General features: G+C 52.7%; 1 protein-coding gene and 1 long non-coding RNA gene across 6 annotated transcripts in view; one reads left to right on the forward strand and one right to left on the reverse strand.

The window, feature by feature from the left end:
* MTCL3 (MTCL family member 3) overlaps positions 1-11,658 on the reverse strand; it is a 65,851-nt gene extending 54,193 nt beyond the window's left edge. Inside the window, exons 1-5 of one of the 3 annotated variants that reach the window (XM_064170362.1) lie at positions 10,545-10,915; positions 9,431-9,590; positions 8,022-9,012; positions 7,473-7,697; positions 587-745 (exon numbers count right to left, since the gene is read on the reverse strand). In XM_064170362.1, the coding sequence (XP_064026432.1) occupies positions 587-745; positions 7,473-7,697; positions 8,022-8,936 (1,299 nt within the window). In that variant the 5' untranslated portion in view covers positions 8,937-9,012; positions 9,431-9,590; positions 10,545-10,915. Of the gene's footprint in view, positions 1-586; positions 746-7,472; positions 7,698-8,021; positions 9,013-9,430; positions 9,591-10,544; positions 10,916-11,182 lie in introns of those variants that run through there. The other 2 variants (XM_064170361.1, XM_064170363.1) reach the window with 2 other exon arrangements.
* On the forward strand, positions 7,576-10,214 carry LOC135189711 (uncharacterized). 3 transcript variants are annotated; one of them, XR_010308238.1, is made up of 2 exons: positions 7,576-7,735; positions 9,735-10,214. It is a non-coding gene; the product is annotated as an uncharacterized LOC135189711 (long non-coding RNA). The 3 variants fall into 3 exon arrangements; XR_010308237.1 differs by lacking the exon at positions 7,576-7,735 and adding an exon at positions 9,017-9,091; XR_010308236.1 differs by lacking the exon at positions 7,576-7,735 and adding an exon at positions 9,049-9,567.
* Positions 11,659-16,481: the final 4,823 nt, after the last annotated feature.

The raw sequence follows: 16,481 nt of genomic DNA on the forward strand, positions 1-16,481 counted from the left end.
GGCCAGGTTGAGCAAGGCCTTGAGCAACCTGATCTAGTGGGATGTGTCCCTGCCAGTGTCAGGGATGATCTTTAAGGTCCCTTCCAACCCAAACCATTCCATGACTCTATGAATTGTTTCTGTTGAAGAGACCTCTAAGACCATCCAGTCCAACCATCAACCCAACATCACCATGGCCATTAAACCACATCCCAGAGGGCCATGTCTACATGTTTCTTGAACACCTCCAGGGATGGTGACCTCACCACCTCCCTGAGCAGCCTGTGTCAATGCCTGTACTTTAATATAAGTACAATATCTCAAAGCCTCCAAACTGTTACCATCAGTTCCACATCCTCCCTCCTTCCACAGGAAAAACAAAGCCACAGTTTGGCTTCTGTTTTGCTTAGGAAACACTGAATCTCCTTCAGATTCTTCTCAGCTTCCCAATCACCAAGCTGCACTTCAACACTCTATGGAAACATCAACTTTTGCCTGACATACCTTGCACCCCCATGATTAAGCTCTAGAAGGAAAACCAGTTAGTTCAGCAGTAAGAATTTGCAAGCTTCCAATGCTTTGAGTAGAAGTAAATAGCAACACCAACCTCCTTCATCTTTTCCAGCTCATTCTGTAGGGCTTGCTTGGCAATTTCCACTTCTATAAGCTGCTGTCTTAGCTTTTCATTTTCATCTTCTGTTATGGTACGTTTCTCTTCCACGTTTTCAAGCTCATGATGAAGTCTCACTGACACATCTTTTGCCACCTAAATGAAATGGAGATTTCAAAGGAAAGATTAAAGCCAAGAATTGCTGCTGCAGTGCTCAGTGCCTAAGCAACCATCAAAAGGTTAATTCTGGATGTTTTCATGTAAGCTGTATGTAAGGAGACAGGAAGAAAGAGAAATAGAATTATAGAGTGGTGTGGGGTTGGAAGGGACCTCCAGAGATCATTGAGTCCAGCCTCCCTGCCAAGGAAGGATCAACTGGAGCTGGCCACATGAAACATGACCTGATGAGTCTTTAAAGTCTCCAGAGAAGGAGAGCTCACAGCCTCTCTGGGCAGCCTTGGTCCAGGCTCCAGCATCCTCAGAGCAAAGAAGTTTTTCCTCATCTTGAAGTGGAACTTCCTGTGCTCCAGTTTGTGTCTATTGCCCCTTGATCATAGGATCACAGAATCACAGAACCATGGAATCAAGCAAATTGAAGCTCAGCCAGTCCTACCTAGCACCCAGCCACAGACAATCAAGCAGACCATGGCACTAAGTGCCCCAGCCAGGCTTGGCTTCAACACCTCCAGCCACAGCCACTCCACCACCTCCCTGGGCAGCCCATTCCAATGCCAATCACTCTCTCTGACAACAACTTCCTAACAACATCCAGCCTAGACCCCCCCTGGCACAACTTGAGGCTGTGTCCCCTTGTTCTATCCCTGGGTGCCTGGCAGCAGAGCCCAACCCCACCTGGCTACAGCCTCCCTTCAGGGAGTTGTAGACAGCAGTGAGGTCTGCCCTGAGCCTCCTCTGCTGCAGGCTGCACACCCCCAGCTCCCTCAGCCTCTCCTCACAGGGCTCTGCTCCAGGCCCCTCCCCAGCCTTGCTGCCCTTCTCTGGACACCTTCCATCACCTCAATATCTCTCTTGAATGGAGGAGCCCAGAACTGGACACACAGGAAACCACTGAAAATAGCCTGGCCTCTTCTTTTTGACTCCCACCCTTCAGATATTTATAGACATTACTAAGATCTCTTCTCAGTCTTCTCTGTTGCTCTAATGATGTCCAATAAGCTAAGTGAAGATGAGCACTAAGCTCTTTGGGGTTTTTAATGCATTCTGACATGAGCAGAGCTCAAAGGCACACACCAACACTTCCCTTCTTCATGGAAAACAATGAGAATTTTGCCATTCAAGCCACCTGCATTGTGTGCCGGGAAACCATGAGGAGCCATAATCATGCATCAAACATACTTAAAGACACACTAATTACTGCCATGCTGGTGATGTAGATACAGAGTAAGAAAAGCCTCATTTCCTGCTTTTTTTAGAACATGGGAAAGTCTAATTAATCCTTCTTAGCATTAGCTGGGGGAGCTCAGAGAGATTTCCTCTATGGCTTTCACTAGCCCCATCTTGATGTTACTATGTCAAAGAGCTCTGTTTGACACACTAAAAGTCTAAAGGAAAAAAAACCTGACAGTAAGTAAGCAATCTAGAAGGATCCAACCTCAGCAAACAGCAGCAGCTAGTGACTCAGCCTCTCCTGACAAGAAACCCAGTGTGTGAGCTCCAGATACAACGCTGCAGTGTAGCCCAGAATCATTCAGTAACCTCCCCCCACCACACAGGCAGCACTCAAGACACAGAATGCCTCACAGAAAGAGAGAGTGGAGGGGAATTTCAATTATAACCACGCTCCAAAGAGACTGCAGGATGAGCTGAGAATCACACCACGGGGCTGCAGCTTGATGCCTTTGCCTACGCTCAGTATTAAACTGCTCATCTGGTTGCCCAAGCAAAGGAAATGGGAAATCATGGGGGACAGATTTTCAACAGCATCCTATCAGAAGCTGTCCTCAGCCCACAGATAGAGGCTGCAGCAGTAAACACAGCCAAGTAACAAGATCATTACTGGGAGTGGGGCTTTCAACATAAAATTTGGAGGAGCAGCAATTAATGCAGGGAAGTGGCAGAGAGCATTCTAGATCAGGCACTCGCTTATGCAAGGTGCATTTGAATACAGCCAAATGCACCACTGCATCTCTGAAGGATTGAGCCTCCTAATATTTATTTCACCCCTGAAAAATGAACATGATTTGCACAGAATTGTAGGCTCACAAAGGCTGGAAAAGCCTTCTAAGATCCCTGAGTCCAATCAGCAACCCAACACCACCATGGCAATTAAACCATATCCCAAAGGGCCATGTCCACACACTTCCTGAACACCTCTAGGGATGGGGACTCCATCACCTCCCTGGGCAGCCTGTTCCAATGCCTGACCACTCTTGCAGGAAAGAAATCTGCCCTAATATCCAACCTAAACCTCTCCTGGCACAGCTTGAGGCCATTTTGCATAGAAATTCCCCAGAAGTGGACTTGGGAACAGCCCAGAGAAGTGTAGACAAGTTACAATTATGGGTAGCCAGCACCCAGCATTTAATTAGGTAGTAATCTGGCATTAGACATGTATCTCTACTCCAGAGCAGAACACCTTCATCATCTGTGGGAACACTCTGCAAAAACACTCTTCCTTGTCCAAGGAACCACTCATATGGTTATGGGGAAAGATGTGGGAGAAAACATCATTGAAATGAGGCCTTTGTCTAGCTCAATCTAAACTCTCAGCTGCTACCTCCTATAGCGCATGCAAGCACCTTGCCAGAGATGCCCTAACAAGTTCCCCCCAAGCCCTGCACACTTGCTAACATCAAGTAACACTGAGCCAACAACAAAATCAGCTCTAGAAGCTGGAATCACAATACTGACTTGGGGCTGGAAGGTTCACCTTCAAATTCTGCCTGCAATAAATCAGCTATTCACCTAAAGCAGCATTCTGAGTGTGGCAAAGATCTCTTGTTTCAGTTAGAAACTCCCCTGAGGAAGGGCTTGGTTTGCTGCTTCTCTTGTTTCAGTTAGAAACTCCCCTGAGGAAGGGCTTGGTTTGCTGCTTCTGACCAAGAAGACCATTTTGTCAAGAGCCACGTGGACAGCTGCACTTGGAGAACTGTCACAGCCACAACAGCCAATGAGGGGTTTCAAAAGACCTCTAAGATTATCCAGTCCAAGCATCAACCCAAGACCACCTTGGCCATTGAACTGTGTCCCTGAAAGCCATGTTCAACCATTTCTTGAACACCTCCAAGGATGGGGACTCTACCACCTCCCTGGGTGGTCTACTCCAATCCCTGACCATTCTTGCAGCAAAGACATTGTTCCCAGTACCCAATCCAAACCCTTCCTTAACAGGAATTTGCTCTTACTCCATCACTTGACACCAGGGAGAAGACTATGGACAAAGAAGACTTATCAAACAGAAATCAAGAGAGGAGCATTAGCATTTTAGATGGCATTAGTGAGCAAATGACTAGAAGATGTCTTGGACTGGTTCCCATATTTTAATAAGAATGATGACACACTGGAAAATGTTCAGAAGAGATGATCCAAGGCTGTAAACCAGGCCTGGAAATTTGTTCCTGACCATGTATTAAAGGAGCATTTTCAACTGCACCCACAGAATCCAGTGAGTCCCAGGTAACTAGAGCCCCATGCTGAAGTGTGGTCAGTGAGCTCACATCTGCTATCCAGAGGTCTGTGCTTCCATGGGAAATGGCAGGACATAGGAATCCTGATTCAGTAAGAATGTGATGGATGGAAGCAGAAACTAAACAACTTCCAACTAGTAGAAGAAAGTGGCTTGTTTGCCTATAACTGGACCAACCTAGAAGGGAGATGATGGACATTTTACCAATGGTAATCTTTAAATGAGGACTTAAACTCCTCCCCAACAACAGTTCATTTCGATGTTATGGATGGACTACCGTTGACTACACATTGAAATCTGATGGCTTGTGTCTGTGGTTTCAGGAGGATGTGGAAAATCCCAGCTTCAGGATTTGCAGAAACCCTGAAAACAGCAGTTTTGTTGCTGACATCAGTGGAGACAGGATTTTGTGTTGTGATTCTGCCAGTATTCAACCTGGCAGCTCCCTGAAACCTTGACTGAAGAGAACTGTAATCCTCTTAAAGTCACAAGGACTATCTGGTGAGGTTGGTTTAATTTTGCAGTGGTAGGGCACGTTTTAGGTCCCCAATCTCTAGAGCCTCACTTATACTTGCTTGAGCCACCTCTTGCACAACAACTTTACCAAAACTGACTGGACTAAAGCTGCTGCCAACCAGACTAAGCCCTGAAGGGCCATGGCGTGCTTGGCCACTGCTACTCCACGAGCTGCACTGGATGCAGAGGATATAGAACCATAGAATGGTTTAGGTTGGAAGGGACCTCAAAGCTCACCCAGTTCAAACACCCTGTCATAGGCAGGGACACCTCCCACCAGAACAGGTTGCTCAAGGCCTCATCCAACCTAGCCTTGAACACCTCCATGGCAGAAAAGATGGCAACACCTGAGTCCAGTATCTGAATGGGCCTACATGGTGGAGAGCAGGGACTTTTTATGAGGGTTTTTGTAAGGATGTAGGCTACAAACCAGGAGATATCCTAAGAAGCTCCTAGCTCTGTCTGCTTGCAGCATCCCTGACCCACTTCCCCTCAGCCTCTGATGCCAAGTTGTTGTAATTCATCCCCAATACGTATAGGATCAGCACTCAGGTCTGAGTGTGCCAGGAGCTGGGCACGCAGATGGTGAAAAAGCATCTCTTACTGGTTCAGCCTGCAGAAGGCTGCAGAGAGACCTTAGAGCAGCCTGCCAGCACCTGAAGGGGGCTACAGGAGAGCTGGGGAGGGACTACTGACAAGGGCTGGGAGTGACAGGATGAGCAACAATGGCCTTGAGCTGGAAGAGAGCAGGGAGATTGGGAAGAAATTCTTGACAGTGAGAGTGGTGAGACACTGGAACAGGTTGCCCAGGGAGGTCATGGATGTGCCCCTCCTGGAGACATCCAAGGCCAGGCTGGATGAGACCTTGAGCAACCTGTTCTAGTGGGAGCTGTCCCAGCCCATGGGAAGGGGATTGGAACTAGATGAACTTTGAGGTCCCTTTCAACTCAAGACATTCCACAGTTCTGTAATAAGGACTAGAAGACAAACACGCTCCAGAACAGTGAACATGGACAGCCAAGCTTCACAGAAAGCAGCTGCCTGAAGCCTGTGACTCCCTCCTGGATTTCTGTTGCATTAGGGACTCTTTGGAACAGCTTGCAGTGACAGGAAGAGGGGGAATTTCTTGTAACTAGAGACAGGGCAGATTTAGATTTAGATTAGATTTTGGTTCAGAATTAGATTTAGGTTCAGATTTAGATTAGGAAGCAGTTCTTCACTGTGATGGTGACGAGGCACTGGAATGGGTTACCCAGAGAAGTTGTGGACACCTCCTCCCTGGAATTGTTTTAAGCCCAGGATGGATGAGCCTTTGAACAGACTGGTCTAGTGGAAGCTGTCCCTGCCCGTGGCAGGAGGGTTGGAACTAGATGACAGAAATCATAGCATAGCATTGTTAAGGTTGGAAAAGACCTCTAAGATCATCAAGTCCAACTGTCAACGCTACCATAACCATTAAATCTCATCCCCAAGTGTCATGTCTACAACATTTTTTAACCCCTCCAGGGACAGTGACTCCACCACTTCCCTGGCAACCTGTTCCAATGCTCTTTCAGTAAAGACATTTTTTTCTGATACCCAATCTAAACCTCCCCTGGTGCAACCTAAGGCCATTTTCTCTCGTTCCATCACATGATACTAGGGAGACCAATCTCCACCTTGCTACAACCTCCTTTCAGGTAGTTGTAGAGAGCAATAAGGACTCCCCTCAGTCTTCTCCATGCTAAACAACCAATCAGCACTGTCTCTCTGTGCTCCTTCAAATCACAGTATCACAGTGTCACAGTATCACCAAGGTTGGAAGAGACCTCACAGATCATCAAGTCCAACCCTTTACCACAGAGCTCAAGGCCAGACCATGGCACCAAGTGCCACGTCCAGTCCTGCCTTGAACAGCTCCAGGGATGGCGACTCCACCACCTCCCCGGGCAGCCCATTCCAGTGTCCAATGACTCTCTCAGGGAAGAACTTTCTCCTCACCTCCAGCCTAAATTTCCCCTGGCACAGCCTGAGGCTGTGTCCTCTTGTTCTGGTGCTGGCCACCTGAGAGAAGAGAGCAACCTCCTCCTGGCCACAACCACCCCTCAGGTAGTTGCAGACAGCAATAAGGTCTGCCCTGAGCCTCCTCTTCTCCAGGCTAACCATTCCCAGCTCCCTCAGCCTCTCCTCGTAGGGCTGTGCTCAAGGCCTCTCCTCAGCCTCGTTGCCCTTCTCTGGACACGCTCAAGCATCTCAATGTCCCTCCTGAACTGGGAGGCCCAGAACTGAACACACCTAAACTGGGGGGCCCAGAATTGAACACAAAATCTTTTCCCCCTGCCCCATAATGCACTCAAGTAGTAATACACTGTTCACAGCTGGCGTTCCAAAGCCTTCAACAGCTTTGTTGCCCTTGTCTTTCTTCTTGTGAGGACCCTTAAACTAAACACAGTACTCAAGGTGTGGCCTCACTGATACTGAGTATAAGGCAACAATCACTTCTCTGGTCCTGCTGGCCACACTATTTCTGTTAGAGGCCAGGATGCTGCTAGCTCATGTTCAGCCAGCTCATGTTCAGCTGGCTGTACACCAGCACCCCTGGATCGTTTTCTGCCAGGTAGCTTTCCAGATGGTCTCTAAGGTCCTGTCTAGCTCAAGCCACTCCGTGATGCATGAGGACCAAGTGCACAGCCAGGCGCGGGTCTGAGGCTCTGCCTGCCCGGCACCTGCCCAGGCGCATACCTTGAGGTCCTGCTCCATGCTGCGCAGGAGCTCGCCGTCGATCTCGCCGGTCTGGGCGTAGCGCAGCCTCTTGCGCTCGGCCTTGCGCAGGCGGTACTGGAGGATCCGGCAGTTCTTGTTGGCTCGCTCCAGCTCATGCCGCATCTCTTGGAGCTGACAAGCGTCCTCCTCGAAGAAACTGTCCCTCATCTCGTCCATCTCCGTCCTCAGCTCATCTATCTCGTTCTGGCAGTGGGGGCAACGAGGGGACAGGGATGCAACAGGTGGGTCAGAAGCACAAATATCAGCACGCATAGGAGAAAGCTGCTAAAATGGAGCTCCTCCCCGCAGGGCCACTACCACCCAGCTCATTAAAAGCTCCGCACTGAAGCAAGTGTCCCTGCCCGCACCTCCATCATACGGATATCCTAACCCGGCCTCCAGCGAGAGAGCCGCGGAAGAGGGCTTCGGGGAAGCCACCGCCCGGGCGTGGGGGTGGGAGGTGGCCCGGCCCCTGTTCCCCCACCCCGGCTACCCCCTCCTGCTGCCCCCGCCGCCCCAGCCCCTTACCTTGAGGGTCTCGTTTTCCTCCCGCAGCTTCTCCATCTCTTCCTGCATCTCCTCCTGCAGCTGCGGGCTCAGGGAGCCCTCGGGGGTGCCACTCCTGCCGCCGCCGCCCGCCTCCTCCTGCCGCAGCCCCTCCGCCCCGGCCGCCGCCATGGCAGAGGGCGAGGAGGCGGAGGCGGCCGAGGGAGGCTCGACCGGGGCGGCGGCCGCGGAGGAGGAGAAGGCGGCGGAGGAAGCGCTGCCGCTGCTGCTGTGGTTGCTGCCCTTGGTTTGCATTTGGGCTGCCGCCGCCAGCCCCTTCCTAAGGTGGAACTGGATGAGCTCGCTCTGCAGGCATCCCTCCTTCCAGTACCCACCGCCGCCCGCCGCCCCGCGGCCCTTCCCTGCGCCCGAGGAAGATGGAGGCGCCGGGGCCGCCTCCCCCGCGCCCTTCAGCGGAGACCGCCCCGCTCTCCCCCGCCACTGCTTGGGCGGCGGCGGCTGCGGCGCCCCCGCCCCCTCCCGCTCCCCTCCGCCGCCGCCGCCGCCTCCTGCAGGGGGCGCCTCCTCGGCGGGCTCGGCGGCGCGCAGCGGCGGCGACTCCTCGGCAGCTGCTTTTGCGGCAGCGGCGGGCGGCGGTTCAGCACCGGCGCCGGGCTGGACAGCTCCCGCAGGCGCCACGCCGCGCGGTGCCTTGTCAGCGGCGCGGCCGCGGGCGGCTCTGGGGCCCTGGCCCGGGGCCGGGCGGCTCGGGGCGGCCTTGGCGGCGGCGGGCGCGGCGCGGGGGGCGCTGGCGGGCGGCGGGCGCTGGGCGGGGTCGCGGGCGCGGGCCGGGGAGGCGGCGCGCGGCGGCGGTGGCGGCGGCGGCTTCCGGCCGCTGCTGCCCTCGGGGTGCAGGCGAGGCTCCGCGGCGGCGCCCCCTGCCGGCGGCTGGCTCATGGCGGCGCTATCTGCCGGACGCGTCCATCACCGGCGGCCTCCTCCGCCTCCGCCTTCGCCGCCGCCGCCCCGGGAGCTGCGGGAGGAGAAGTGAAGATGGTTGGGGTGGGGACAAGAGAGGACAGCACCGCGGAGGTGGGGAGACGGGATCGCCGGTAAGCAGCGCGCAAGCTGCTTAACACCGCAGCGCCCCGGCTGCTGCCTGCACCCTCCCCACCCCGCGGGCAGGGCGGCGGCCCGCGGAGAGCCGGCTGAGGATGGAGCCCAGCGCCAGGCCGCGGGTACTTCTGAGACGGAGTGCCCACGGCATGGCTGGGGACGAGCTCAGGTCCCGCTCCACCTGCGTCTTGGGCCATGCCCCTCCACTACCCCTCCAATGCCCGACGCATCCGCCTGTGGCCAGCCACACCGCAGCTGAATTTCCACCCACACACCTCCCTCCTCCTGCCTTCTCGTCGCTGCCAAACTCGGTGCCAATCTGGGCTGTACCACACCTGTCCTGTCTCCTCAGAGGCCTCTTCCAGCTGTCTGTGACAGCCGATGGGGAAAGAAAGGCTCCGGTACAAAGGACTGCACACGTGGAAGCAAAACCAGATTTCCCTTCAGCTTCTGACAGCTCTTCCAGAGCAAGGTTAAGCCTCCAAAGCTCAGGAACTGGGGGTCACAAAGGAAAGGGAGCCTTCAGCCAGCTTCTAAAGAGTGGCAGAGTGAGATCATGGTTGGACTCAGTGATCTCAAAGGTCTTTTCCAACCAAAACGATTCTGTGATTCTATCGTTTGCTCCCTTTTGTTTTCCAGAGACTAAAGGCTGATTCCCGTCTGTGACACAAGGCTGAGGCTCAGTCACTCCAGCAGGCTCTCGGACCTGAGGAAGCAGGGAACACAGCCTCACCCACCTAAGGTTGCTAACAGGGCAATTTTCTGCCCCGCAGTGACTAAGGTGGAGTTTTCTTGGCCATAATGGATTATTAGAAAGGGCTGTTAAAAACCATATCATGCTAATAATGGTCCTTAATATATTCTGCAACTAAAACATGAGGAAAAAGTAGAAATGGCAACAAAGCTTAATGATTCCTTCCCAGGACAAGGCATAACCATTTTGTAATAGCAGAGGGAAGAAAGACCCAGGACTAGGCAAAGTCTGGTATTATATCATACCCTGGCAATTGGTTTACTCCCTAGAACACACTAGACAATGAGACTGTGTTTGCTGAGCTCTCGCTGGCAGGAGCACAGGGTTTCCTCTCAAATGCACTGTCATTATCACCCTGATTTTAACCAATATACTGGAAATTAATGCTGGAAAGAACACCATCTGGCAGAAACTTCCCAGACATTAATTAGTCAAAAAAAAACCCCAACACCGGGAGCATGGGAGTGCAAAATTTAACACTTGCTTTGCATCTCCATTAACCATCACGACCAGAATTTCCACACTGCTGCTGTTCAGTGCTGCACAGGTACAAAATGTCACTCTTGGAATCCAAACCTACAAGAAACTGCAACCCAAACCCCAGGACTTAACTTAGATCTTGCACCTTACTCATTACTACAAAGAAAAACCAAACCGGCAAGACTTAGCTTAGGTCCTGTATCCTCCTTTCTCACCTATGGCTCAAAGGCAAATCAAAACAGTAACAGTGGAAGGCTCCTGAGTATTTTCTCTGGATGCTTTCAGGAAGTTTCACTGCAGCAAAGTCCCCCGGCTCGGCCGCGATCTGTCGGCACCGTCTCACCGTGCATGCCCCCGATTCCAGGACTACGGCTCAGATGCCTGATTTTAGGGTTGTTTTGCTTTCAGCTGGCACAAGGAAAGCCCCGTTTGAGCCCATCTCCATCCTCATCAAACTCCACCACACAACCTCCACCCCAGCAGCAAACCCACGTGGCGCCAGGATGGACGTTTTCCCGTCGGGAAGAGCAGCCCGAGAGGAATAAGAATAAAAGGCAGCAACAAAAAGGAGGGATGCAGCGGTTTCATCCGCCGGCTTGGGCATCGCCCCTGCCCAGGGCTTCGCTCAGGGCTTCCCCCCAGCCGCCCCTGCCCCTCGCCGCCCGCCCTCCTCTCCCTGATCCCAAAGGGAAAGGTTGGGAGCGCTGCTGCCTTTTGTCCTGGATTTAAAGGAGCGGCAGCGTTGTCGCCGTTTCTCCTTTACACCCGAGCGGGTTCCTTGCACCTGGATCCCGAGCGACATCGCCGTGCCGCGGACACAAAAGGGCTGCTGTAAGGCAGCTGCGTTACTCACCACCACTGTGTCTGCTCCGAGCCGGCCGAATGCATGCGGCGGTGGGGGGCGGGGGGGGACACAGGCGGCGCACACGAGGTCCTCTCAGCAAAATGAGGAGATATTCATGAGCTGACCTCACTGGGCCTGGGAGATGGAAACTGGGGGGGGGGGAGGGAGAGGGAGGGAGGGAAGCGGCGAAGGGAAAAGCAAAGCCGGAGCGGCGGAGAACCCCGCCCAGGCCTGGAGGCTGAGCCGCGTCCCCGCCGCCGCACGTGGAGGAGCGGGATTAGAGCGGGGCGGGGGGCACAGGCTGCGCGTCCCCTGCCCGGCGCACCCCGGCAGCGACCCGGGGCAGCTGCGGAGCGCCCTGCTCTGCTCTGCCCGCGGGGTGCCGGCCGCGCCCGGCGCTCCGGCGGGATGGGGACAGGACTGTCCTTTGTTCGCCGCCGGCTTCCCGCTGCGCCCCGTTTCCGCGGCCCGGCGGTGCCAAGACGGGGGAGACGAACACCCCCTGTGCTCCCGGGAGCGTCCCGGGAAGCAGCTTGGTCGTGTGAGCACGGGGAGTAACGGGCCAGGAACGCTTTATCCGTACCCTGGGCTTCACCTCTTTTGTTCACCTGTGCTCTGGAGAACGCCGACGGCTCCTGAGGCTCCACACTTCAAGTCTTCGATTGCAGACAAAGAAACGCAAAGAAAAGGCTAACCCTTGCCTTGCCCCCCCCTTCCCCCTTCTTTTCCCTTGTCCTTCTCCAGATTGATTGATCTCCAAAGGTCTCTTCCAACCCCCACCGTTCTGTGACAGCATACACATATATATATAGAGAGGTATCTGTGAGGTCCTGGTGCAGCTCTTGTGGGAGAGCAAGCTCAGGGGAGATGGCTGAGGCTCAGTTAGGTGGTTGAGACCCCAACCCTGGAGATGTTTAAGGCCAGGCTGGATGTGGCTGTGGACAGCCCGATCTAGGGTAGGGTGTCCCTGCCCATGGCAGAAGGGTTGGAACTAGATGATCCTTGTGGTCCCTTCCAACTCTGACTGATTCTATGATTCCTGCTTGCTTTCCAGCTGCCTCTGCCTGCAATCCTCCCCACCTCTTCTGATATCACAGTATCACAGTATCACAGTATCACCAAGGTTGGAAGAGACCTCACAGATCATCAAGTCCAACCCTTTAGCACAGAGCTCAAGGCCAGACCATGGCACCAAGTGCCACGTCCAGTCCTGCCTTGAACAGCTCCAGGGATGGCGACTCCACCACCTCCCCGGGCAGCCCATTCCAGTGTCCAATGACTCTCTCAGGGAAGAACTTTCTCCTCACCTCCAGCCTAAATCTCCCCTGGCACAGCCTGAGGCTGTGTCCTCTCGTTCTGGTGCTGGCCACCTGAGAGAAGAGAGCAACCTCCTCCTGGCCACAACCTCCCCTCAGGTAGTTGTAGACAGCAATGAGGTCTCCCCTGAGCTTCCTCTTCTCCAGGAACACAACACATCTGAAACAGCATATCCTGGGATGTGGAAAGGTACTCCCCCCGACACACCATGCAGCTGCATGTTCTCCAGCCTTGAGCCCAGGGCCTGCAGGAATTGGATATTTATAGATGGGATGAGTTGAGGACAATCAGAAAATAGGAAATGGAACATTTATGCTTGAAGAAGAAAAACACTGGGGTGATGAGAAGCTACTTTTAAAATTCTTAATGTTTAATGATTACTTGAGCATTTTGAAGCTCATAAATATTGACTACAGTCACAGCAACTGAACAGAGAAATTGATTGAAAACACGAGGAGGGAGAATACAAAATAGTTCTGAAGTTGGAGAGGAGAGAATCTCCTGTGAAAGTGGTGGCCAGCTTCTGCTGGAAGAACACCTCTGGTCCTTGCCTTTGGGCATGCAGAGCAGCAGAGAGGAGATGATCATGGGAAGGTAACACATCGTCTGCACAGAAGGACAAGCACAGCAGTCCCTTCCCTTAAGCTCTGGACAGCAACCAAAATAGTTCTGCTCCCTCTGTGGATGAGGTCCCTGACCAGACTTTTCCACAGTAAAGAAAGTTGGATCTAGGTTGGACATGAGGAAAAATTGCACTCCTGCAAGAGTGGTCAGACACTGGAACAGGCTGCCCAGGGAGGTGCTGGAGTCACCATCCCTAGGGGTGTTTAAAAAACGTGTGGCCGTGGCACTTTGAGATGTAGCTTAATGGAGGTGTGGAGTTGATGGTTGGACTGGGTGATCATAGAGGGCTCTTCCAACCCAGACAATGCATTGGTTCTGCAGTTCTGTGAGGTGGCATGTTTCAGTGTCAGTCACATAGTAAAGGTTTCCTTTAGCAAGTTAAGATAGGGACCCCTTTACATAACACCCTAAAAGTGTGACCCAAGCATGACCTCCTAACTTTCAGCAGAGAACACTTTCACAGCTTCCCGCAGGGATCTGGAGAGGATGCTTTTCCAGGAGGATGCCTGGGTGGCATGCACTTGGTGTGCTTGGGCCACGTTGCTTGCTCACCTCCTCTGCCCTTTTGGGAATATGCTGGCTTATGCTGGGGCAGAACAAGGAGCTGCTGGAGCGTGCTGTGCTAGTTCATGATGCTGGCGCTGCCCCAGATGGCACAGGCTGCAGCTTATCTCCTGGCACAAGGAGATGAGCTGGGCATGACTATTTATACACCAGAGCAGAGTCCTTTTCCTCTAGATTGGATTAGACCTTCTTTAGATTGGATATCAGGCAAAAAATTCTTAGAATCATAGAATCATAGAATCAACCAGGTTGGAAGAGACCTCCCTGCGGGAGGGGTCTGGCCAGCATATGGGGCCCTCTTTTCCCTGCAGAAGGGAGTCACCAATAACAATTACCCTCCTCTTTTTCTTCTGGGTACTTGTTCTGATGTGAGGGGGCAACTGATTTGTCTCAGTTGCCCTCCCAGCCGGTGATGCTTCTGCCTGCTCCAGGATCACCTCATCCTCAACCTCTAGTGCCCTATATCTGTTATGTAAGGGCAGCTCGGGATGTGAAGATGGTTGGAAGGGTTTTCCCTTGCCCCTTCTGGCAGGCACCTGCATCCATTCTCCTTGGTTGCTCCATTCATCTCCCTCTGGCAAGGGGGACTGCAGAGCATGTTGCTCTCTTTTACAGCCTTTCAGCCTTCAGGCGTTCCACCTCTCCCTTGAGTTCAGCCATCAGGTTAGCTGCAAGAGTGATCAGGGATTGGAAGAGGCTGCCCAGGGAGGTGGTGGAGTCCCCATGCCTGGAGGTGTTCAAGAAATGTGTGGACATGGCACTGTGGGACGTGGTTTAATGGCTGTGGTGGTGTTGGGTTGCTGGTTGGACTCAATGAGCTCGGAGGTCTTTTCCAACCAAAACAATTCTATGGTTCTATGATTGATTTTTATACCCATGGACAATTTCTGATGTAGTGGCTAAATGTTTATTATAGCAGGCAGTAATCTAAGACCAAACACTGAATACTTTATAACTGCCTACCTTTCTTATTTCCTTGGGAGTGGAAGAGCTTTCCAGATGTTCTGCAGAGCAGCAAATAATGCTGCTTCAAAAAGAAGAAAGCTTTATGTTAAAGAGGAATAACACTTGGGAAGGAGCAAAGCTAAGTAACAAAAAACAGTTTAAGCTGCCACATCTCATCAAACAGAATCATGCTAGCAGCACCCATTAAAGCAGGCACGTTTTGGCACACAGGTTTGACATATCATTACATAAAATCATGGGGAGTCTGCTTGTCATGCCTCTCTCCTTTTTTCCTCTTCCTCCTCCTCCTCCTCCTCTTTAACAGCTGCTCCTCAGCTAGAGACAGCTATTGCACGGCACATTGAGGCTGCACCTTCTGTTCATCCATGTCCTCATCTTTGGACGCTACCAAGGGGACAGGATGCCCCACCAAAAGGACAGCAATACCATCTGTGCCCTCCTTGACAGTCCATCCCAATGCCTAGGGAAACAGCTCAAGACTTCATATGTTGGTAGAGAGTAGCCGAAGCTGAGCCAGCAGTGTGCCCAGGTAGCCAGCAGAGCCAATGGCATCCTGGCCTGGATCAGGATCAGTGTGACCAGCAAAGACAAAAGAGGTTCTTCTGCCCCTGTGCTCAGCACTGCTCAGGCCACACCTGGAGTGCTGTGTCCAGTTCTGGGCCCCTCAATTCAAGAAAGATCTTGAGGTGCTGGAAGGTGTTGAGAGAAGGGCAGCAAGGCTGGGGAGAGGCCTGGAGCACAGCCCTGTGAGGAGAGGCTGAGGGAGCTGGGGGTGTGCAGCCTGCAGCAGAGGAGGCTCAGGGCAGAGCTCATTGCTGTCTACAGCTGCCTGCAGGGAGGCTGTAGCCAGGTGGGGTTGGGCTCTGCTGCCAGGCACCCAGCAACAGAAGAAGGGGACACAGCCTCAAGCTGTGCCAGGGCAGGTCTAGGCTGGATGTTGTTAGGAAGTTGTTGTCAGAGAGAGTGATTGGCATTGGAATGGGCTGCCCAGGGAGGTGGTGGAGTCTCTGTGTCTGGAGGTGTTGAAGCCAAGCCTGGCTGGGGCACTTAGTGCCATGGTCTGGTTGATTGGCCAGGGCTGTGTGCTAGGTTGGGCTGGCTGAGCTTGGAGCTCTCTTCCAACCTGATTAGTTCTATGATTCTATGATATCCATAAGAGATCTCCCATATCCCAGTTCAGGATGTCAGTATATCATGCACTGGGTCATAGAATCCTAGAGTGGAAGGAATCCTAAAGGTCATCTAGTTCCAACTCCCTGACCTTGAGCAGGGACACCTCCCACTGCATCAGGTTGCTCAAAGTCACACCTGTCTTGGATTAACCCCTGTGTTCCAACACCTGCCTGGTTTCTCAGCTTCACAGGGGGTAAGAATGCTTTCAAAATGCTTTAAATAGTAATGAAAATTAAGGGAATCTTTGCCTCTGCCAATAGGAGAATAAAACTCAGTGCAATTAGGTCTTAGAAACTTAGTTCTTATAAAACAAAGGCTTGGTTCCATTACTTTTTTAAGGTCTTATTTAATGTTAATTTAGCCTTGTATTTTCTTCTTGTTCATTTCACAGGTTCACAGAACATCAGGGGCTGGAAGGGATCTCGAAAGATCATCCAATCCAACCCCACTGCCAGGGCAGGATCACTTAGCACAGGTCACACAGGAACATATCCACATGGGTTTGGAAAATCTCCAGAGAAGGAGACTCCACAACCTCTCCGGGCAGCCTGTTCCAGTGTTTTGCCACCCTCACACTGACAAAGGTTCCCCTCCTATTCCCATGGCACCTCCTCTGCTCCAGCTTGCCCCCAGTGCCCCTTGTGCTGCCCTTGGCCACCCCTAG

Source organism: Pogoniulus pusillus, chromosome 33, assembly GCF_015220805.1.
Source record: "Pogoniulus pusillus isolate bPogPus1 chromosome 33, bPogPus1.pri, whole genome shotgun sequence".
NCBI classification, from domain to species: domain Eukaryota; kingdom Metazoa; phylum Chordata; class Aves; order Piciformes; family Lybiidae; genus Pogoniulus; species Pogoniulus pusillus.